This window comes from Rutidosis leptorrhynchoides, unplaced genomic scaffold (assembly GCF_046630445.1).
Source record: "Rutidosis leptorrhynchoides isolate AG116_Rl617_1_P2 unplaced genomic scaffold, CSIRO_AGI_Rlap_v1 contig562, whole genome shotgun sequence".
Taxonomy (NCBI): Eukaryota; Viridiplantae; Streptophyta; class Magnoliopsida; order Asterales; family Asteraceae; genus Rutidosis; species Rutidosis leptorrhynchoides.
The window spans coordinates 29,480-52,427 of NW_027266786.1; the positions used below are offsets into that span (position 1 = coordinate 29,480).

At 34.6% G+C, this 22,948-nt stretch overlaps 3 protein-coding genes across 3 annotated transcripts; 1 reads left to right on the forward strand and 2 right to left on the reverse strand.

Moving 5' to 3' along the window:
- Positions 1 to 503: 503 nt before the first annotated feature.
- LOC139884512 (disease resistance protein Roq1-like) lies at positions 504 to 3,995 on the reverse strand. The gene is made up of 6 exons (XM_071868529.1): positions 3,934 to 3,995; positions 1,979 to 2,248; positions 1,356 to 1,825; positions 1,099 to 1,208; positions 796 to 891; positions 504 to 677 (listed from the first exon to the last, which is right to left on the reverse strand). The coding sequence occupies exons 1-6, from the start codon at positions 3,993 to 3,995 to the stop codon at positions 504 to 506; spliced, it is 1,182 nt and encodes a 393-aa protein (XP_071724630.1).
- A 3,361-nt stretch (positions 3,996 to 7,356) lies between these two features.
- LOC139884513 (UDP-glycosyltransferase 84B2-like) lies at positions 7,357 to 8,709 on the forward strand. The gene has a single exon (XM_071868530.1). It carries the CDS (start codon positions 7,357 to 7,359, stop codon positions 8,707 to 8,709), a length of 1,353 nt encoding a protein of 450 aa, XP_071724631.1.
- An 8,822-nt stretch (positions 8,710 to 17,531) lies between these two features.
- Positions 17,532 to 22,790, reverse strand: LOC139884516 (mediator of RNA polymerase II transcription subunit 8). Its single transcript, XM_071868533.1, has 11 exons — positions 22,576 to 22,790; positions 22,358 to 22,482; positions 21,826 to 21,950; positions 21,560 to 21,743; positions 21,237 to 21,347; positions 21,085 to 21,152; positions 19,257 to 19,538; positions 18,834 to 19,037; positions 18,103 to 18,162; positions 17,837 to 17,897; positions 17,532 to 17,722 (listed from the first exon to the last, which is right to left on the reverse strand). The coding sequence occupies exons 1-11, from the start codon at positions 22,788 to 22,790 to the stop codon at positions 17,532 to 17,534; spliced, it is 1,626 nt and encodes a 541-aa protein (XP_071724634.1).
- Between the last annotated feature and the right edge of the window lie 158 nt (positions 22,791 to 22,948).

Here is a 22,948-nt window from a genome sequence, read left to right on the forward strand (position 1 = left end):
GATTTGCTTGTATCTCAAAATGTTTTTCTTCCTCACCAATCAACTTTCCTTTCTTAGTTTTATCAGTTTGATTTTTTGATTGAAGTCTTCGTTATGAATTTCTCTAAGGTAGGGTGAATTTCAAGGAACAAAATACATTAAAATCTGATCAAACACGACTTCTTGTTTTATCCATACTAGCAGATCTAAGAAGACACAACCCTCAATAATGATGTGAAGATGACATTCATCACAAATTGGTTTATTCTTATCCTGATGGACAAAAATGCAGGAAAAAGAAATTCCAACCAATTCATTTTTTGCAGACATTTCCATCGTAATGGAACCCCCTTCTCTCTGGCTGCTAAACCACTTGGGAATATCACTTCCTGGAACAATTATTCTTATGATTAGCGGAGAACTATCTCCTTGTTTATAGGTAAAAGAAGATCGTGTGAGAATTAAGTTATCATTAAGATATGTTTTCATATGAGAAAGCCATATTTCCACCTCCTTTTAAGCAATTATATCCCACTAGTCCAAAAATAGATGGTAAAAATAGATGGTAACGATCTGTAATAGTCTAACCACAAACCGGTGACGTTATATGGAAGGTGATCAGGAAATGATTTCATGCTCTTGAAGCCTACCAAAATCAAACACAACAAATTTGGAAGTTGACTAATGGTCGAGGGCAGCTAAACAATATTGTTGCCACTTAGGTCTAATACTATCAGCGAGGATAATGAATCAAGTTGATTACTCCTTCCTCAAGATTGCAATTGCTTAGACTCAAAATTTCCAATGAACACAAACCTGACCATTAATGCAACTTTTAAAGGTACATGTTGTGCTATCATAGAGAATGGAGAGAGCAACTGCCAAGATGTAGGCGAGCTTCCTTTCCAGCCGCTAACGCATAACATTTCAAGTTTTTTTAATCAAACAGAAATTTGAAAAAGGAAAGTCTCCAATTATAGTTCCACTTAGATCAAGATTCTTCAAGGATCCCAATTCATTGGTAATTTTTGGAAACTTCTTAAGTTTTGAGCAACCAGCAAGTACAAAAACTTGAAAAGTTTCCAAATTATTGAAGTCGGGTAATCTTATAAGGCTCACGCAATCTTTCACATTCAACAGAATAAGCCTCCTTAAATCTCCAATGGATGGATGGATTTCGGATAGTCTTATGCAACCTTCTAGAACCAAAATTTTAAGATTTGATACCCCTGTGAAATTTGAAGTTTAGAGTAAATTTTGAGAGTGACTCAAATTGAATTTCAACTTGTTGAGAGGCTACGTGCAACAAAAAAAGGAAAGAAGAACATGTTAGCATCAATTTTGTTTGTCAGGAAAAAGAAAAATATTAAGCAAACCATTGAAAGGTAAGATATTCACCTTGATTCCATCCCATAGATATCGAATCTGACTACATCTACAAAATATACTTTTCTCCTTCTCATTTAATCCATCGAAACTTATTTGAAGCCTATCAAGAATTTCTGTCCCGGAATCTTCTTCAAGTCTTTTCAATGCACCGATCCATTCATCTTTACTTCGAGCATACAAAAATGATCCTAGAATCTCAAGAGCTAATGGAAGACCGTCTACATAACGGATGACACGTTGGCAAAGCTCTAGATAACCGTGAAGAGGGTCGGCACTTATAAAGGCTTTCAAACTCAAAAGTTGTAGAGCGTCATCATTGTCTAAGTATTCAACTTCGTAGATATTATCAATTCTGTGTGTAGCAAGGACATGCTGTCTCTTGTAGTTATAATAATCTTGCTTCCCAAGCCAAACCAATTTTGATTTCCAGCAAGGTTCCTTAATTGCTCGATGTGATCTACATCATCGATAATAACAAGAACCTTTCGATGAAATAATCGGCTTCGTATCATGTCCATACCATTATGAATATTCCAAATTATCAAATCACTCTCTTTCAAGATTTCAGATACTTGCAACCTATAAGGAAACTAAATGACCATTTTGTGACGTTTCTCTAACATTTGCTAGAAAACAACTTCCTTCAAAATTGGCAGGCAATTGATCAAAAACAACTTTTGCTAAAGTTGTCTTCCCTATTCCACCCATTCCATGGATCCCTACAAACCGGATATCATCGTTGCCTAGACAAATGTGCGAACTTACTGATCCCCTTAATCGCCAATCCAATCCAACAAAGTCTCTGTTGATGCTTGGAAATACGAGACTCAGTTGACTTAATATCTCTTTGACAATTTCCTCAATGATCATCGATTCGTGCCTAAAAAGGGAAAACATAACATGCATGATAAGCAATAAATTGATGATAAAGTTCAGACTAAAGTTTTTATTTTTTTCGAGGCCTGATTTTTTGATTCACTTTCCCATACAATCATTGAACTCATCACGCCAAAAATATAGGTTTTATAAGTAGCGGCCAATAAATTTTGCTTTGATGTTCAAGGAGAAATGAGTTCCTTTTATCGGTGTTGATTTTTCTCACTTCTAGCAAAGCATGTTATAATAATGAAACCTAATCTCAAATTAATGTGAATTTTTGCACAACTTGATGTTTACGTAGTACTTATTCCGTCCCAAATTAGATGCAAATATTTAGATTTTATATAGATTAAAAAAATAATGATGAAAGTAGTAATTTGACAAACATAACCTTAGTAATCATAAGCATATAATTGATGTATGTACAATGCTAAAATGTGTTGAAAAAATTGGTGGTGGATAAAATGGGAAGACTATACTTTTTTTTATCTTAAACCTGTCAAATTTACTTGTATTTTAGGATAAAAAAATATGTCTAAATTTGCATCTAATTTGAGACGGAAAGAATAATTAAGAAGCTTAAAATAATTATTTACTTATCTTGTAAATGAAACCCATTGAGGTGTGCTGCTTCGATGATAGCATCTCTCCATCTCTGTACTCTATTTGGATCATCCTTAAAAGCCTCTTCATGTTTTGAAAAGGTTTCTTAAAAAACTGGGTGCGCCACTTTTACACATGCAAACCCTAAGACGTAAATATAAAAAATTTGTCTCGAAAATAAGGTTTCCGAGACAAGTAATAATGACTAATTAAAAAAAAAAAACCTATTCTCGGAACAAGCTAATTAATGACCTCAAGAAAACACATGTGAATATTTGTCCAAAATACCATTTCCGAAACAAGTACATACGTTCACATTTGGCAAAAAAATACAATAAAATATTTATCTTTTAGGATTTATATATACATTTATAATTTTCCGCCTTAAAACTTCCTGCAATTTATTTTCTGACATGAGAGGGATCTACATGGTAGAAAACTGGCATAACAATTTGTCCATTCTCCTTCATACATTCCATAATCTCGACAAGTTCATCCAAGCACGAAGTAGAGCTAGCATAATTATTTGTTGAGAAAAGGACAATCGCGATCCTAGATTCTCTTATCGCTTTGAAAAGATCAGGTCCGATGGATTTCCCTCTTTTAAATTTCCGATCATCTCTAAAAGCGTAAATTCCATTCTGTTTCAAACCTGCAAATAGATGATCTACAAAATTCTTTCGTGTGTCTTCCCCTCACAAAAATATCATATTTATTTGGAGAGACCTATTAAATGTAAGGGCTGATTTCAAGGGTACAACACTTTTGTGTAACTGAACCCTAATAGGTGAACACGAATAACTACTCTCGGATTTCGTATTCACGGGATTACTAATTGTAATTAATTAAGGCTTGTCCCGGGCATGAGGAATACGAGACTAATTAATTAAGGTTTGTCCGGGTATGAGGAATACGAGACCGGCTAATTAATTACTCACCCCCTAATTAATAAATACTTGTCCGGGATACAGTGTATACGGGAATAGTATATTTGTTCAAAAAAAAATCATTTTAATGTTTAAATATAAGGGTTGGATATTAAATTTATAATTTTCTGCTGATTTCAAAGGTTTTTATACCTACCAATTAGGGACAGAGAAAAGCTTCTCTTTTTGGTATGATCCTTGGCTTGTTGGTAAGGCCATTATTGATATATTTTCTGGCATTGAAATTAAAGAAGCTGATGTAAGGAATGATGCTAGAGTTGCTGATTTATGGAGGAGTAGTCATTGGTGCCTACCGGATCCTAGCACATAATTTATTGTCGAAGCATGGGATATGGTGGAGGCTACTGATGTAAACAATATTTCTCATGAAAAGATAACTTGAAAAGCTTCACCTTAAGGTATGTATACTTTAAAATCTGGTTGGAACGTCTTAAGAGGAAAAACAGCCTACTGTTTATTGGTATAAGCTTGTCTAGGGTAAGGGTAATTACAGTAGACACAGTTTTATTTTATGGATGACTATTCAAAGTAGGGGCACGATACTGTTGTATGACGTAACCCTAGAAGGTGAACACACATAACCATTCCCGGTTTCGGGAAAACCGGAAATGCTAATTAAGCCTTGTCCCGGTATCCTCAACACCGAGAAGCTTGTCCCGGTAACGACAACACCGGAAACAACAAACTATTCCCGGGACTCGCAACACCGAAATTGATTTCCGGTAACGCCAACACCGGGATTCATTCCCGGTTTCTCTAACACCGGGACAAGCTTCACCTTCATTCTCGTCTCTCTGTTCTTCTTCTTCTTCTTCTTCTTCATCATCTCTTCTACTCCACAGTAAACCCAGAACTACTCATTCTTATTCCCCCGCCATTCTTTGTGTGATTTCATGGAGTATATAATTAATTAAGTGTTGATATTCTTTGTGTGATTTCATGGAGTATATAATTAATTAAGAGTGAAAACTAGGTGATATGCCACGTGCGATCAAACTCATTTGATTTCTTGTCCTGGTGTGTTTTATTTGATTATTTTTTCTTTAGTATTTTTTGCAAGTGAAGGAAATTCAGAAAGTAAGAACAATCAAACTCGGTTTTAATTTCTTAATTTCGGTGTTCTCAAATCCGGGTCAACAATTTGTTAATCCCGGTGCTCTCAACACCGGGTCAAACAGCCTACGGAAGTTTGACACGTGGCGCTTCCCCCTTGTCCCGTATACACCAATACCGGGAATAGATTCCCGGTAACCACAACACCGGGACTGTTAATTACGTGATTAATTTTAATGATCCCGGTAACGAGAAATTCGGGAATGGTAGAAATGTTCAGGTGAACGCAAATTTTCATTTTCGTGTCTAGCTATTAGGGTTGTAGTATACTATTATAATTTACCGATTCAAAGTAGACTTGCAGTGAAAACCGGACTATTTAAATGGGGTTCGTATAATAATTCTTTGTGTAATCTTTGTACTAATCATGATGAATCAGTAGCACATTTATTTTTTGATTGCAAGTTTTATCCATGGTAGTATGGAGATGCAAAGATGTAACATCTGTCGGATGCATGCTACTTGGAGAATGGAAATTAGCTGGATCTCTAGAAAGACTGGAGGGAAATTGACGCAGCGAAGGAAACAACAGAGACGAGCTCGAGGTTCTAACTTTGTATGCTCATGTGGGTGGAGTAAGACAAAACATGCACATTCAAAGACTCGAAGATGACTATAGTCAGGAGAATGAAAACCCAAATATGATCACCCATGTACGCAATACATGGGCTTCATGAATTAACATCAGCGCTCTTGAAGTTTGTTAAGTTTGACATTTTGGCCTTTGAATTTCAACTTCATATTTAATCAATAAAAGCCAGATCCTTCCTCCATAAGAAATCTACTATGGCCAGAATCAGAAGAAAAGCATTCCTAGCAATGGAGTGTTGTATTTGGTCGGAAAGAAATAGAATTACTTTTCAAGGTGGAATTGGAAATACATCTGTTGTTATTAAGCAAGTAAAAGAAGCTGTCTTGTTTTCCATGATGCCATTTTGATAGATAAATGGAGATGATATATTGATGAAGTTGTTCTTTTGTATTGAGATGCAGGAATGTCTGCACTCTGTTTTGAGTAGTTTTAGGTAATTAGGTTGTATATCTCAATCCTTTTGGTGAATGAAACTATATTATTGAAAAAAAAAAGAAAAAAAAGAAAAAGATGATGATATGTTGGTGCTCGGAGAAGCCATTGCTCAAAGTCAATAGATTAGTTGCTGGCCAATATTTAGCATTCAGTACATTATCTTATCAACATAGTATAAAATACACGTCTCGTTGACTTTCTCAACATTTTCCAGACAAATTCCTAGTTATATACATATGTAGTATATATATATTTTTGTTTTAGAACATAAATAATTGACATTCCAGCATTCAGAATTAAATATTTTTAATTCCGGATTATTGACTTATAAATTGTATAACATTTAAGTCTTTAAGAAAAGAGTCAATCAAAAAAAAGTCTCAAGACAAGAGGGTTTATCTTTCAAAAGAAAAAGGTTTTTTTTTTTTTTTTTGTCTTCAACAATAATGTGTAGTTCGAATTGAGAATATTTAAATGGAGTGTAATCTGAGATTAAATTTTCTGTTTAGATGAATTTTAAAAGATTGACCGATGATGAACTCTGCTATGAAGATGAAATAACGAAAATAAATTGTGCACCGAGTTGGCTCAGTTTGTTGCAACTCTGCTGATTGATAATTGTTGACTATTGCAGTCAACATGGGCTTTTAATTGGGCCGTTAATTGCGCTTTCATTATCTGTTTATCTTCCCTCTCTTCAGTCTTATCAATATCAATGGGGAATTCTAATAAATGACGAGCCCATAATCTTCTAGAATGATATTTTTTTATTTTTATTATCTCTATGTATGTACGCAAATACATTATCTCCACGATTTGTTCAGTGGTTAAAGATATGTCTCCCTCAAGAATGAACATGTGAAAAAAATAAAAAAATTAAAATTAATATGAAGTTGCGCATGCTATGATGCAAGTGGTAAAAAAAAAAATATTATTAATAATAATTAAAATGATGCAAGTGGTCAAAAATTAATGTTTTTACCCAGCATGTTTTTTGACTTTGGAGAGTCGATCATCTATAAAACTTAACTTTATTATTATTATTATTAGTAGTATTTTATTTATTTATTGTTGACTTGGATTGGAGAGTCGATCATCTATAAAATCTGGTTTTAGATTCATTATACATAACAAATCATCATCATACTTTTGAATACATACAGCTATATCCAACCTTTGCCTTAGTTCTGTCTTCACCTTCCTTTGGTCAACGATGACCAAAAACCAATCCGAAGAAGCGATCAACAGCTCCAAATCGCCGATCAGATCAGATCTAGGTTCGATTTTTTAACCCTAAGAATTAACACCCATCAATATCATAATACTCGGTTCTTTTTGAAATCCAATTTTCTTTTCGTTCACTTTCAAGTCCTTATTTTTTACATTGTTTTAATTTTTCACAAACAACATACATTTGTTATGGGCAATGAGAAAGATGTACATGTACTCATAGTGACACTTCCATACCATGGCCATTTGAATCCAGCATTCAGCTTTGCCCAACTCCTTATATCAAAAGGCCTCTTTGTTACTCTAGCGACTGGAGGATCTGCTCCGAATCATTTTCACGTCAACTCCAAAATTCCTAGACTCGAATTCGAGTTCTTTCCAGACCAAATTCCTGATGACTCAAGTTTCGAGTCCCGTCAAAAACTTGGGGCTGAAAATTTGACAAATCTTATCAAGAATTCAAGTAAGAAATTTTCTTGCATAATTGCCAATCCATTTTTGACGTGGGCTATAGATGTTGCCTTGAAACATGAAATTCCTTGTGCAATTCTTTGGATCCAAGCTTGTTCTGTTTTTTCAATTTATTTTCATTACTTTCGAAATCCTCACTTATTCCGATCATTGATCGATAATTATGCAAATCTGGCAATAGATTTACCGGGATTGCCATTGCTCAAGGAAGTCGATCTTCCTAGTTTTATTTTACCTTCGTATAGCACTTCTCATATTCGAAACATAATCCAGAATTTAATCGTCCAAGGTTTGGATAAAGTAAAATGGGTTTTAGGAAATTCATTTTACGAGCTAGAGGAGGAAATTCTAAACTCTATGGCCATTTTCAAGCCAAATATTGTGCCAATTGGTCCGTTGGTATCGCCATCCATGCTAGGAAAAAATGAAGTTAATTCGGGGAGTATCGATTCATGCTTAGAGTTATGGCTTGATAAAAAGCCACTGTCTTCGGTAATTTACATATCATTTGGCAGCATGCTAGTTTTTTCACAAGAACAAGTTGACAACATTGCGACAGCCTTGAAGACGAGTAATTATTCGTTTATTTGGGTGATTAAACCACCAATTGAAGGAAATGACAAGAAATGTGGCGAATTATCGCATGAATTCATGGAAGCGACTAAAGAGAGAGGCTTAGTTGTGGAATGGTGCCCTCAAGAGAAAATCCTAATGCATTCATCTGTGGCATGCTTCATGACTCATTGTGGTTGGAACTCGACATTAGAGTCGGTCGTGGCAGGAGTGCCGGTTATAGGCTATCCGGAGTGGGCTGATCAGACGACGGACGCGAAACTTCTAGCCGATGTTTTCAAGACGGGTGTTAGAATTAGAAAAGGAGAAGAGGGAGTTGTGAGTTCGGAAGAAATCAAAAGATGCATTTGGGAGGTCACTGATGGGCCACAAGCAAAAGAGTTTAAGAAGAGAGCAATGGAACTTAAGGAGGCAGCAAATAAAGCAATGGGTAAATATGGCTCAACGCAATACTATGTTGATCAATTTGTCAATGAAGTTATGATAAAGTCTTGCTAGATTGTTCAAAAACTCTTTTATAAGTAATGAACATATTTTATTTATCGGTTTTACTTGACCAAGTGACTAAATAGATTGAGAAACACTTTGTAATGCGTCCCGATAGTTAAATTATGGACGATGGTTCGGATAATACAAGCGATTTTACTTAATTTCGAGGTCCAATGTGATTATTTATAATTGATATTATTTAATCAGCCATTTTCTAATCTTAATAATATTATTTCTCCCTTAAAATAACTGACATTATATTCGGTCCTTATCATGCGAATCAAACGAACTTTATATCGAGTAATTATTTCAATATGCAGAATGAGAAATCTTATATAGATAATAACGATATTCTTAATTTTAAATCTATTCCAATTGCAAATTAATTGCAAATTTTATTGTCAAATCAACATCCGACACATGACGTTTTATTAATAAATAATAATTTGACATGTGTATTTTAGAACTTTGAGTTTAATTAGGTTTCAAGTTTCAATTTTAAGTTAATGATAATTATTTTCCTATTCTAATTAGGAAATCAAAACACAATAAAAATATATTCTTAATAAAATTATAATACACTATTTTTTTCCTAATTTTCTTATTTAATAATTTTTCCTAATTAAAATTCATTATATTTGTTTTTCCAGTTCCTAATTAAAATGGACACAACTTCTTTTTTCCTATTCAAACGGACATATTATTTAAAAAATTATTCTTATTCAAATTAAAATATATATTAACTTTTTCAATTTTTTTATTAAACTATTATTCGTAATAAAAATCTATTGTATTTGTTTTTCCTATTCCTAATTAAATCGGGCATATTTTATTTTTCAAACAATAAGAACAACTAAATTGATTAGATTCAATTATAAATTTTATTATGAAATCAAATCTTAATATGTGACTTTTATTTTTTTTATGTTTATTATTTTTGAAAACTAAATAATTTTTTAATAGGATTGTAGATTTTGAAATAAAATCAAAATAATTATAATTGATATAAAAGTAAAATAATTCTCTTTTGTAATATTTAAAATATATTTAATAATATTTAATACAAATAATTATTATATAATTTTTTATGATATATTTAAATTATTATTTTTTAAAGGTACGATTTCTCTGTCCAACGGACGAATCGTCCGACTTGTTATTGTTAAAAGAGAAAAGAGTTAAGGTTCGATAAACTGAAAAAGTCCGAATAACACTAAAGAATAACTTTCCTCCTCGAAGAATGAAAGAACAAGACCGAAAATGAGATTCCAAGTCAAACTCCGATAATATGTGATCACATAGACAGAACTGACTTGAAAACTAAAACCATCAAAATAGCCGGTGGTAGGCACTTGTTAATTCCGTAACATAAATCTTCAACTCTTATGTTAATTAGATTTAGCTGTGGGACATTACTTTTATTTAGAAGTTCAGAATTTAAGTTGTAGCATGAAATAAAATAAAAGAAGAAAGAAAAATTAATTTGATCAAGAGATACTTTGATCCATATCTTATTTGGAGCTTTAATTCGAGATGAAATGGGAATTGTTCGAAGCACAAGCTTTGTGTGAAGCTCCTTGATAACTTCTGAGCTTCCAATCAATTGACGTTATTTTATGTTCTATTGATTGTAATTTACGGTTATGAATGCTTTTGATATTTCGGATTCCGGTCAAATGAGTTCGGCATAATTTGTGTGACCGTTGTCATTGCAAGTCTCTAACTATTTTCATATAATACGGTTTTTTTTCTTTTTACCAAGGATTCCATTCAATATCTTTCAATGCTACAAAATTGAGAGATTGAGGTAATCGATCGTGTCCATTTGCTTTTAAAATCGGTTAAACAATGGGCAAGGCGATTGCATAACCTCAGTGTATAAACAAAATGACAAGCTAAAAACTTAGATGCTAGTGCCTGATAGGGAAAAGGGTTTCCGGATAGACCGAGAATGACATGAAGAGGACGCTACAGAGACCGGGACTGACATCCTTGTCGGTTCCAAGGCCAAGAGAGCTGGACCGACGGGTCAGACCCACATAGGTATTGCTCGGCCTCTCTCGCACACTTCGCTCGGGGGCAAATAGATCATTCTCTGGAGAACCCTAATTACTTTCTATAAATAGCCCTTGATTCGACATTTGCACACAATCTATTGGGCAATTCACTACACGCAACACAGATCGGTCTCTCTCTAAAGAAAAGCCAACACTACGAGTTCAGTCGATCTCGTGGTGAGCCTCGCAGCCCCGACTAGGCCGTAGACGCTATTTATGTTGAACTAACGATATTGCCCTTTCTCCCTCATGTAATCACCTTATTTAAATGATTAACATTCGGTCCTTTAATTAACGCCATTAAGTTTTGATGATATGGTGTCTAGTTGGATGTAGTAACTAATAGAAACAATATGCCATGTGTAGATCATTCCTGACGATAATAATATCTTGTATCAAGTATCAACTAAACCCGAAACAAACATATCCTACAGAGTACAGGCTACAGTTTCTTCACCACCGGCAAACCCTTAAAACTCTTTCTTCATCGACGATAATAATATTTTGTAATGTTAAAAAGTACTGTACAAAGTTAAAACGTTTTTGGTTTTGATCGAAAATTGGGTGATCGCGATCTTGTCAGTATAAACAAAGTGTTTGGTTGCATTGCCTATACCCACATTCTTGAACAAAGAAGATGTCTGAGAAGGCCATTAAGGGAGTTATGATGGGTTACAACTCATGAGAATTCAAGGGTTATAGGATTTTTGATCCTACTACATGAAAAATGATCATATCCACAAATGTTAAATTTGATGAATTTAATGAGTGGAAATGGGAGGAACCTACAGTGAGAGAACAAGGAAAAGTCCTATGTGAGTTTGAGATGCTAACACAACCATTTGTTTTAGAGATTCTAAGTGAAAATTCATCTGATGAGAAGGATCACCAGAATCTCTTACCATGTTTGTTCATTTTGATGTAGGTACTTCAAATGATCCTATTTCACATCAGGAGGAGAAAATGATGAGCAAATGCCACCATTAGAGACATCAAATCAAGGAGGAGAAATTGAAAATGATGCTAGAGAAGTTACAACAAGCACTGGAGATGATTCTGATGAATAAATGGACCATGAAGACATTGAAGCAACAATTCCAGATCAAATGTCTCATAGAGCCATCAAAACTCTGTAGAGAGTCAATGAAGGATCCTTGCCAACACAAAATCTTGATTTCTCTGAGAATGCAGAAGAAGTCATGGCTGTCAATGTAGAGCCAAAGTCTTACAAACAAGCTGAGAAGGAAGTAGAATGGCAACAAGCAATGAATGAAGAATGGCAGGCAATTACAAACAACAAGATTTGGATTCTCTGCAACAAACCATATGCAGATACCAAGATAATTGATACAAAATGGGTATATAGGGTTAAACTAAATGCTGATGGAAGTGTGAGCAGATACAAAGCAAGATTGGTGGTTAGGGGTTACAAGCAAGAGTATGGTGTGGATTATGAAGAAACATTTGCTCGAGTTGCAAGATTAGACACTGTCAGGATGTTAATTGCACTTGCAGCAATAAAAGGTTGGAAGATACATCAGATTGATGTAAAAAGTGCCTTTCTCAATGGCATTTTGGAAAGAGGAAGTCTATGTCAAGCAGCCATAGGCTTTTGTTAAGAAGGGAGAAGAAGAAAAGGTGTAGAAGCTCATAAAAGCACTTTATGGATTGAAGCAAGCACCAAGGGCCTGGTATGGAAGGATTAATGGCTATCTGGAGAAGAATGGTTTTGTCAGAAGTGAGAGTGAACCTACACTCTACATCAGGAAGCAACGAGGAGCGAAATTCATCCTTTCTCTATACATGGATGATTTGCTGATTATAGGAACCAACACAGAAATAGTGGATGACTTCAAAAGTTTGATGAGAGCTGAGTTTCAGATGACAGATATGGGAGAAATTAAGTACTTTCTAGGTTTTAGAGATTGAGCAAAGCAATGCTAGGATATTCATTCACCAGAAAAAGTAGGCAAAAAATATGTTGAAAAAGTTTCATATGGAAGATTGCAATGGAATTTCAACTCTAATGGAGAATCAGTTAAAGATGGAATCAACTAAGCCTGGAGAAGAGTTTGATTCTATACTCTACAGAAGTATGATTGGCTCTCTAATGTATCTGTGTGCTTTTAGGCCAGATATTGCATGTATAGTCAATATGATGGCCATCTTTAGTACAAATCCTTCCAAGGCCCATCCTATTTATCTCAAAATAATTCTCAAGTATGTGAAATTCAGCATTGATCTTGATATCTGGTATGAAAGAGGTGGAACTGTAGAATTGCTTGTTTTCAGTGATGCTAGTTATGGAATAGGAGAAAAATATATAAGTAGAAGTGATTATTGCACAAGCTTTTGAAGTGGCATTTTTAGTTGGAGCTCCGAGAATCAAAGTGTGGTTGCTCAATCCACAGCTGAAGCATAGTTCATTGCAGTTAACCATGCAGCAAAACAGACAGTATGGTTGAAGAAAATCTTATCAGATATTGATGAATTGAAGGAAAGCTGTATAAAGATATTATGTGATTCAAGTTCTGCTATTGCAATGGCAGAAAATCCAGGCAATCATTCAAGATCAAAGCATATTCTGGTGAAGTACAACTTTATCAGGGATTTGGTGAAAAAAAGAGAGGTGAAAATAGTGTTCTGCAGATCAAACTATCAATTAACTGATATTTTCACCAAGTCTTTGTAGAAATGGAGATTTGAAGTTCTTGTCAAGCTAATTGGAATGGTTCGAGCTTTCTTCAACAAAGGAGGAGTTGTTGGTTTGAATTATCTCAGGAAGCTTGATATTTTCACCAAGTCTTTGCAGAAATGGAGATTTGAAGTTCTTGTCAAGCTAATTGGAATGGTTCGAGCTTTCTTCAACAAAGGAGGAGCTGTTGGTTTGGATTATCTCAGGAAGCTTGATATTCCTACCATAACTGAGAATTCTGCAGGTGAAATAAAGAAGAAGAAAAATGACTTGAAGAAGAAGCAATCAAGCTTGAGAAGGAAGAAAGTTGCAAAGAAGAAGACAATCTCCACCAATCTGATCGAGAAGATGATCTTGAAAGTATTGATGAAGTTTCAAAAGAAGGAAGAAGTAAAACAATGCATCAAAGGATCAAATAGGGAAGAAAATAAAGTTTTCTATAGAAAGGACGATGGCGCAAATTGTTAAAACTTCAAGGATCTTGGTGTAGCAGATGCAAATCTTAGGGTCTGAATGAAGAAAACAAAGACAGCGCTCCACCAGCCGGAGAACGATTTGGCCGAGGTCAAGCCACCCACCATCAGATTCAGGATAAGGTCAGGATCATCGACATATTCTCGAATTAGCCTACAATTCTCTCTATCAAAAGATCTTAATTCTAGGGTTCTTAGTTATTGTTCATATTTCAAATTTTCAATTTTAGTCTTCTGAATAAAATTAGGTTAAATTGATGAAGTGGGTAGCTTCGTTTAGTGTCTATGAAGTGATTCACAAGCTTACTTTGGTATGGAATTCAAAATGTGTGTTCAAGTTGGAAACTATGAACTGAAATTGGGGCTTTTCATTAGAAGTTGTTGCAGCTGGATTTTTTGATTTGAAATCGTTAAGGAAGGTCCATTGAAGGTTTCTGAATGCTGAAACTAGAATTCTAAAGCTTGTTTAAAGATCACATTGGTGGGTTTATTCTGGTTTGAAGTTTCAGTCAAGTTTATGTCAAATTCGAAGTAGAAGTTTATTTTCAATCAAGTCAAGCTTTGTTTAAGTTCGTAGAAGTATTTAGAAGAAGTTCAAATGCTGTTGTGAGATTGCTCAAGCTCAGAATGAAAGTCAAGCAAAAAGTCAACCAAAAATGACGTCTTTGCCGTTTTGAAGAAGAAGATGATTCAACTGTAATTTCCGCCTCTTTTATAGTGTTACCATTTCATAAACGCGTTAAGGATTGACTTGGAGTAAAAAATCAAGCTGAGGTCATGAGAAGATTCGAAAATACAAAGATCGTGCAAAAAGCAAAACCAATTATAGTTTTGTATTTTCTGGTTTTTTGCTTTTTACAGCTTGTAATTCGATTTTAATTTCCATGTCAGCTAGGGTAAGACTTTGGATCACTTATATAAATTCTTGTAATTGAGTTTTATCAATTAGAATGGTAAGAAGCATTTTAACCACCATTACTCTGTTTTTATCAGTTTTAAAAATTTGGTTGTTTTGGTTGAGTGAAACCTTAAAATCCGTCAATTAAATTAGCTTATTTAGGTCTTAAACAATCTAGGTACCGATATTAAGCCTTTAGGAATCAGTAATCAAATCAAAACAATGAAGAATATGATCATGATTTCTCTTATTGTATCACTAGTTCTTAGTCTTTGATTTTTTCTATTTTTGATCGTGTTTTGCTGTTGTTTGCTGTGTTTGTTGTCTGAATCTTGTGTTTTCCAGTTCGGGGAAACGGGATTCTTCTATCATTTTTGTCCTAATTAAGTAAGAGTTGGTTTTACATAAATCATGCATCATGAATTTCATGCCTACTCTGCTATGACTATCACAAACTTAACGTTTTCAACTATATCTCTTCAAAATATCTATACTATATATATAACCACTCATCTCTCAACGTTTTCAATATACTCTGCATAAAAGAGAATATATAGATTATCCATATTGTTGGTATTAAAAACCAAATCTGGTTAAGGGATTCATTGTATTCGTAGGTGGATAAGAAGATATACGATGGATCCTCGGCACTGACCGTAATGTTCTTAGAAGTTTTCACAATGATGGAATGATATATCATCAATCATTCCATCGTTATGGAAAACCCTTAGAACATTATGGATATACAGTTGATGATATGGTGCTCATCATCGATGCAGAGGATCATATTTAAAGATATATTGATTCCAACCGATCACAATAAGTTAGTAAAGGGAAAGAAGAAATCCATTTTTTTTATTTAGGAGGGAGGTATATTTTTTTTTGGAATGGTTAACTAGTGTGATTAGCATTGAGTTATTTTTAGATTTGTTTTATTACAATTAATTTATTTCTAATTTTAAATTGTTGAATTAACTCTTATTAGATGTAATATTGCACTCTATATAAAAATCCATAAATAAAATGGATTTCTTCTTCCCCTTTACGTACTAATGTATTTATATGATTCTAGTATATCTTTATTTGTTTATTTTGATTTTGATAAAAAATACATTCTTGCATGAGTTCAATTTAACACATCAAGAGCGCGAATCAAACCAATTACTTTAAGAACTTGTACTTGACTTCAATATAATGTTTCGCCAAAGTTCAAACTTTTATTATCAACCAAAAACTATTCCCTTATATAAAAAGGGTCGGTATTCGGTACCTTATTATTTGGAGATACTACCAATCTTGTTTAGCTCCACTCTTTTTCCTACACAAAAAAAGGTAGACTCACCAGACAACAATTCCTAATCATTTTGAAAGAATCTTTCTAAAGTGTTCAACAAAAAAACATCTAGTTTGTGGCCAAGAAAGGAAAATTACGAGCACAAATATTATTCGAAAATGAGATACGGCTTCCGTGTAGCTCTAGTCTTCTTGTTTATGCTGGTGGTTTCTGAATCGAGCTTTGCTGATTGTAGAGTTCTTCTGTCATCTTCAAAAACTGATTACATGATTCGGGAAAATAACGATACACGTCCGAAATATTCTTCCATGGAATTGTCGAAACCGATTTTAGTGGAAGAGGAGATACATCCATTGGCTTCTGGTCCAAGCAAGAAAGGTCCTGGCCATTAGTTTATCACCTCTGTTCTTTTTTTCCTTACTCCATATTCTTTATTTTTGGTTATGTCTGGGATTTGTAAAGTGCAAGTATATGAAAAAGAAATCTAGGTAGTGTTTAATTTGAATCATCTGTATATACGTTCTTCAGGTCACTGTTGTTCGTTTTTTACTCGGCTTTAACAGTGAATGTGTTATGTATGTGAATGGTAACCAACTCTGTTCAGATTTTTTACTTCCAGGTGCGACTTTGTTAAATTAAAAATAATAAAAATTTACGGAAGGAAATTATATTTTAGTTGGTGTAACAAAAACTTGCAAGAATGGCAACATATAAAATATAATGTGTTTAACATATAGACTCCTGCTTTCAAAAACAAGAGACCTTGCTTCGCTTGTGCATAAATGAATTTCTCGGCATTTTGTGGCCCGTGTTTTGTAGAGACTTCATGTACAAGTTTACATAACTAAGTGCCACGTATGTGAGTATTTCGGATTTTTCCCATGACCTCTCCCGACGGAGAAAATACCTTACCATTTCGGATTTACTTTGATAGTCCCGAATGAGGGATAAATCAATTAGACTTTTATCATATCATTGTAGGAATTTGCATGTCTAATTTCTACCTAAGAATTTTTTACAAGATATCTCATTCAAGATGATCAAATTAAATAAACCAGGACGTTTAGAATTAGTTAGCATTATTGTTAAGCTAAAATAATATTGCTTGCTAGAACTGTCGAACCAAATCCTGTTTCAGCAAATACACACTCTAATGACAACTATTATATAGTCGAGAAGACAAGATCAAACTTTGCAGTATGACGAAATAGAAACGTTCAATTTAACCCTCCATCACTCTTATGCTAACCACAAACTAGAAAAATTGCAAACATAAACTCGAAAACTGAAATGGTAATCTCTATTATATTGTCCTTAACGGCTCATCTAGAAAATAAAGTTGATAGACTAAGCAAAACTTCTAAAGGGTCTTTTGTAATTTACCAAGTTTATAATAATCTTACAATTCGATGAACTATTGTCGATTTTGCTGTCTTTGTTGAGCGAAATTTGGATTGTTTTGTTGTTGCGGAACCATATTACCAGGTTGTAGATTCTGAGTATTTGGAGCCATATTGCCGAATGTGTTCTGTTGTTGGAGTTGTTGTTGCTGTTGTGGCTGTATAGGCATCATACTGGCAGGATTCGATACACCCATGTTGAACACTGCAATTTATAATCCAATCCAAACCAACAATTTCATTTATTTGCATCATTTCTTTCTATATGTCTCAAATTTATTGAAAAAAGAAGAAGAAATAAAGCGAAAAAGCATCATACTTTGATCATTCAGAATTTGTGAGGCATGGCTGCGTTGGGGATTGTTGCCGCCTAATCCAAACTGCAAAATGCATTAGAACGGAATGATATAAGATATAGAGAGCATATGATAACATCTTATAAGAGATTCAATAATAGTTATTTTGAGATTTCGTCTTGAAAGGGAGAATCATGTAATTATAACATTCAACCCTCAATGGTTTCTTTGAAACCCGGCAACATCTTTCAAACATGCTAACTGAAAGAGAGAAAGAATGAAATCAAACCTGCATTCTTGGCATAAGTGATTGTGATTGAGATTGCATTCCAGCTGACATGTTTGGAATCTTGAACCAAACAAAGAAATGATCACAATCTAGATTATTAGTTAAAATGGTGGAAGTAAAGGAAAAAAATAATCTAGATTCATTACCATTATAGTAAATCTTTTTAATGTACATACTAGACGACTAATGTTATTCTAGCACATATGAATTTATGATTGAAAATGAATTCATAAAAGAGCAACAACAAGGAAATCGTATATTTACAAATTCTTAGATGCAGAACATTGGTTATAACTATGAATATCATACAATAGGAAAAGAACGATACTTTGTACATGACATTTAATACTGAAAGTTGATTCAAGCCAGTATATCAAATGCAAATTGCTAAGTCTAGAGAAAATCAACAATCCTTCTAAAACAAACCCCCATCAACGAATACCACAGAAAAGGTTATTTCTTAATCTGGAGGTGGTGACGCTTATTTCCATATGTAGCATTGTATTTCCCTTAGCACTCACAATGACGTCCTCAAGAAACATATTACACTAACTTCATGTGAAGACAAACACAAATACACCATGATTTCTGATCATCCGCACTTTCATCACTACGGTGCAGTGTAAATGCACAACTATATGCGCCCAAAGTAAACAAAAGAATAAAATCTCACATGTTATAATTGCAAAATTATATAAAACTTTTAAAAGACAGAAGGATCATCAACCGACCATTTGGCTACTTGGTGTCCCGTGAGCTGCATTAAAAAGAGCACTGTTTGCAGTACTAGAAAACTGGGTCAGGTGACGATTCAACTGATTAGCCTGGTTGAATTGGCTTTGACCCATTCCATGTGGAAGAGAGGACAGCTGCCTTCCCTGGAATTGTTGATGGCTTAGAGGCTGAGAAAATTGCATCTGATGCTGTCCATGTAGCTGGCAAGAAAATAATTTTGTATCAACCAAACTGCTTCTGATGATTCCTACAAGGAAAATAACTATAGGCAAATACACGCACATAAACAGGGACATAAGTCACCTATACATATGGACAGTCGCATACACGAGAAATGCTGATTGAAATAGTAAAAGATAAAATTTATTCATAATCAATGAAGTGGAAACCAGAGATGGAATGTCGGAAAAAATATAAACCTGCCCCAATCCTTGCATCGGCGATTGCCTGAACTGTTGCTGAGCTAGTAGCTGCTGCTGTTGCTGCGGCAATTGCATCATTTTTTGCCTTTGCTGCTGCTGCTGCTGTTGTTGCTGCTGAGATTGTTGCTGCTGAGGAGATGGAGTGTTCATCATGTTTGGACCAGATCGAGGTGAATTGGCATATGGCAACGGAGATTGAGTGGTACCATCAAAGGATGTAGCAGTGGTTGCAGCAGAAGGAGATGCAGCTGATCTTCCAAGTAGTTGTGAGCTGGAACTCTAGTTTAGTAAGAAAAGAGAAAACAAGTCAAATAGGGAAATGAGTCATAAATTTTTCAATCCCACAAAGAAGAAACTATGAGTGCATTGGTTTATGCAATTGTAACAACATCTCAAGTCACAACCAGATAAGGTCAAAATTATTATGCAGTTTAGCTGATAACAAAGGGTGCCTCAATAGGAAAACAATTAATTGTTTGGTTAAACTATTTTAGAAATATACTAATGAAGAATTTTGTGTTTGATACAATTTCGTTTTTTTTATCAGTGAGCAAAACCAGATCATGCAAAGGCATATACACTACATACCAAAATACACTACATATTTCCAAACCCAGACGCAAACCTCATTTTTCTACTTTCTCCACACTTTTATTCGATCGGCTCTCTCTTCACTATGGTAAACAACAACTGCAGTTTTTATTAATTAATTACAGTAGAGCCATTGAGTATTTAGAAGAATGTGGACCACAATTTTGGGAACAACAATCAATACCCAGAACTACTCATGACACTCTTTCTCTCTCTCTTCACTCACATAGTACACGCTCTCTCTCAAACCAAAGAGACGATGACTAGGGGAATCAAAATAGGAGGAAATATTCAAAACGGATGACACTCACAGTTGTCTTTCTCTCTCTTCTAAACATAGGACCTTTTCAACAGTAAAGAGAGGACTTGGCGAAGAATTACAAAACTTAACGAAAACTGTCTGTATACATAGAATGGTTAAAGTTCGTAATTACTTTAAATCCTAAGAAAAATTTAGTCATACAAAACTATCCATAAGGAAATTTAGGAAAGAAAGGACATTTTACATTAAATACATCTATTGCCTGTAAAAGCTGAAATTCGGGAAGTAAAAATGGTTTACTCCCCAAAACTCATTTTCCCCAACCCCACTTTAAATATTCAAGTGATAAAAAAACATCAACCAAAAACCACATTTAAATTTTTCAAAAGAAAAAGTGAGGCTCATCCAAACGTGTAGTGTAAAAGCACAAACTGAAGTACCGAACACCGTCGTCTATACAACAAAGACACCCGAGAAGTTGGATGCTCTTTTATTTTTTTCTTGTTTCCAAAATCATTAGAATGCTGACACCAAAACTATAATAATGCTACTAAGAAAAGGAAATTATTCCATAAGTATAGCTGAGTGTCAAGAACCAGCAAAATCCCGGAGTAGACTCCTGAATACAATCTCCCACTTCTTTCATCCCTCGCATAACTGTTACTTTCGCTTATTAGAACCTCTAAACAATTTTTGCTCTACCTAAGTGAGCACCAAGAGACCAATCAAGGCTATGGAAATATATCATCAAGTATTAGAACATATAGGAGAAACATATCGGCAGCAAAAATGTATTCTAGCTTATCAGAAATAATATTATCCTCTGGAGTCGGGCATGCCCCTTTTACAAAATTGTACAGAGGTGCACCTGAACAAACATATAGAAATCCCAAGAATCTGAACATATGCATAGAAAATCAATAACTTAGGAAAAGGCAAGGAATGATCGGGGAAACAAAAAAATGATTTAACCTGTAACAAGGCCCCCTGACCACTAATATTGTTTGATGATAAAGGTGGAGTATTCTTCATGAACATACCTGCAAATGTGATTGTAAGAATCTTTCCAGTATCCTAAGGATATGATCCAGTATTAAATATTACGGAACTCAACTTACTGTTACCAGATGCATCAGCGAAATGATGACCTGTGTCACCAACAGGTGCAAGCACATCAGCCAGGTGCATTGGAAGTGCAGATGTCATCTGCCTCTGGTCTATTGGTATTCGTAAACCTGCATTAGAGAAAAATGATAATTTGATCCAACCAGGAATAAAAGCACACATGGCTTTCAACTGTCACCAACATGCAGATGATATGACATGTATGTTCTTGAGCTCAAATAAATATTTGTAACCTTGCCGACACAACGCCACCTGAATAAAGCTTTTACTGCTGGAAAAGGAAAAACGAGAAATAATAGATATTCCCAGAGCAGAAAGCCACCTTCTCCGAAATTTACAGCATGTCTGAGTAAGTTTTCTTGTTCTTGAATTTTAGCAGCTTGAGCCTTGTCCAAAGTAGGCATAATATGTTGGCCTGGACGAGAATTAAAACCGTAGGCTTTGCGTGTGTCAGCGAATACCTTGTCAGCACTTTCACAAGCAGCTCCGATCATGTCAATTCTATTCTGTAAGAGTAGAATCATGTGAGGCTAGTCCAAACATATTTTTAAAGAGAAAATAATAAAAAGTGCAACCTGAAAAGGTTACCTTTAACTTCTCAATTTGAACGGCAATAGGTTGGTTTTGCACCCCATGAAGTAACTGCTCTTTCTTGGAATTGTCATCCAATTCCATCTCTGGGAGTAACTTTGACGATAACATAACAGGTAATACTGCATCCAAAGAACATATTATAAATAATTCGTAACCATTTTGACAACAACAGTTCCTTTTTTTTGACTGTTGAAGACCTTTCAACTAAGGGCATGGAGTTTTAATTGATACTTCACTGTTACAGCTGATAAGTGAGGTTTAGAACCTTAATGCTTATTTATCTAACATGATTAACTATTTCTTGGTTATTAAGTACGAGCAGACACACTTGTGCTGCTTGGAAACCTAAAACACTAAACAAAATAAAGAATCATGATCACATCTAGGGTTATCTCTTACTCGTGTGACAAACCATGATAGCATTCTATGCTTTCAACTGGGAAAATGGAATTCAATTTACACTAATACATACAATTGATCACATCCACATAGCAAGCAAATATAAGAAAATACTAAAAAGCCATACTTGTGGCGTTTTCGGCGTTAACATTCTTGGGATGTACAACGAAAGCCTTGGAAACCTTCTTAATTTCATCAACGATGTTGAAGAGCTCCAGATTGACCATCGAATATTGCCCCATAATATGTTGCCTGGTTAGCATGAAATGTCAGTAAACAATAGCTCCAAATTCACATATAATAATAACACATAATAATTATAAGGTAGTGAGATATAAGAAAAACCATTTTGGAGTAGTATTGGTGCGACCGTACGCGTCAAAATCGTCGATGATGCGAGTGATAGCCCTAAATAGGGAAATAGCTCGCGTCTTTAAGGACTCTAAGTTGAGCTGTTGTTGCAATGCTTGATTCAGCCTCTCCACGACCACTTGTTGTTGTTGTTGTGGTTGTTGTTGTTCTTGCTGTTGCGTCACCACTCCTTCCATGGATGTCGCCATTCCAAAACCCTTCTCTGTTTAATTTCAAAATCTCACAGTTTCAATTCATTCATTCATCAAGTAAAGCTATGACGAAAAAACACTATTCATTTATCAGGTTTTGATGATGAAAACCTGAATTCCGTTAATTCAATCCAGAACTTGTCTCTTCAATCGAC

Coding starts and splice junctions, on each gene's coding strand:
- LOC139884513 (XM_071868530.1), top strand. CDS start 7,357: ATGGGCAATGAGAAAGATGTACATGTACTCATAGTGACACTTCCATAC.
- LOC139884512 (XM_071868529.1), bottom strand. CDS start 3,995: ATGGCCTTACCAACAAGCCAAGGATCATACCAAAAAGAGAAGCTTTTC. Junction 1,826..1,978: donor CTAGCAAATGTTAGAGAAAC/GTCACAAAATGG, acceptor TCGATGATGTAG/ATCACATCGAGCAATTAAGG. Junction 1,209..1,355: donor GAATATCTTACCTTTCAATG/GTTTGCTTAATA, acceptor CAAATTTCACAG/GGGTATCAAATCTTAAAATT.
- LOC139884516 (XM_071868533.1), bottom strand. CDS start 22,790: ATGGCGACATCCATGGAAGGAGTGGTGACGCAACAGCAAGAACAACAA. Junction 21,153..21,236: donor TCATTTCGCTGATGCATCTG/GTAACAGTAAGT, acceptor TCACATTTGCAG/GTATGTTCATGAAGAATACT. Junction 19,038..19,256: donor CGATGCAAGGATTGGGGCAG/GTTTATATTTTT, acceptor TTTTCTTGCCAG/CTACATGGACAGCATCAGAT.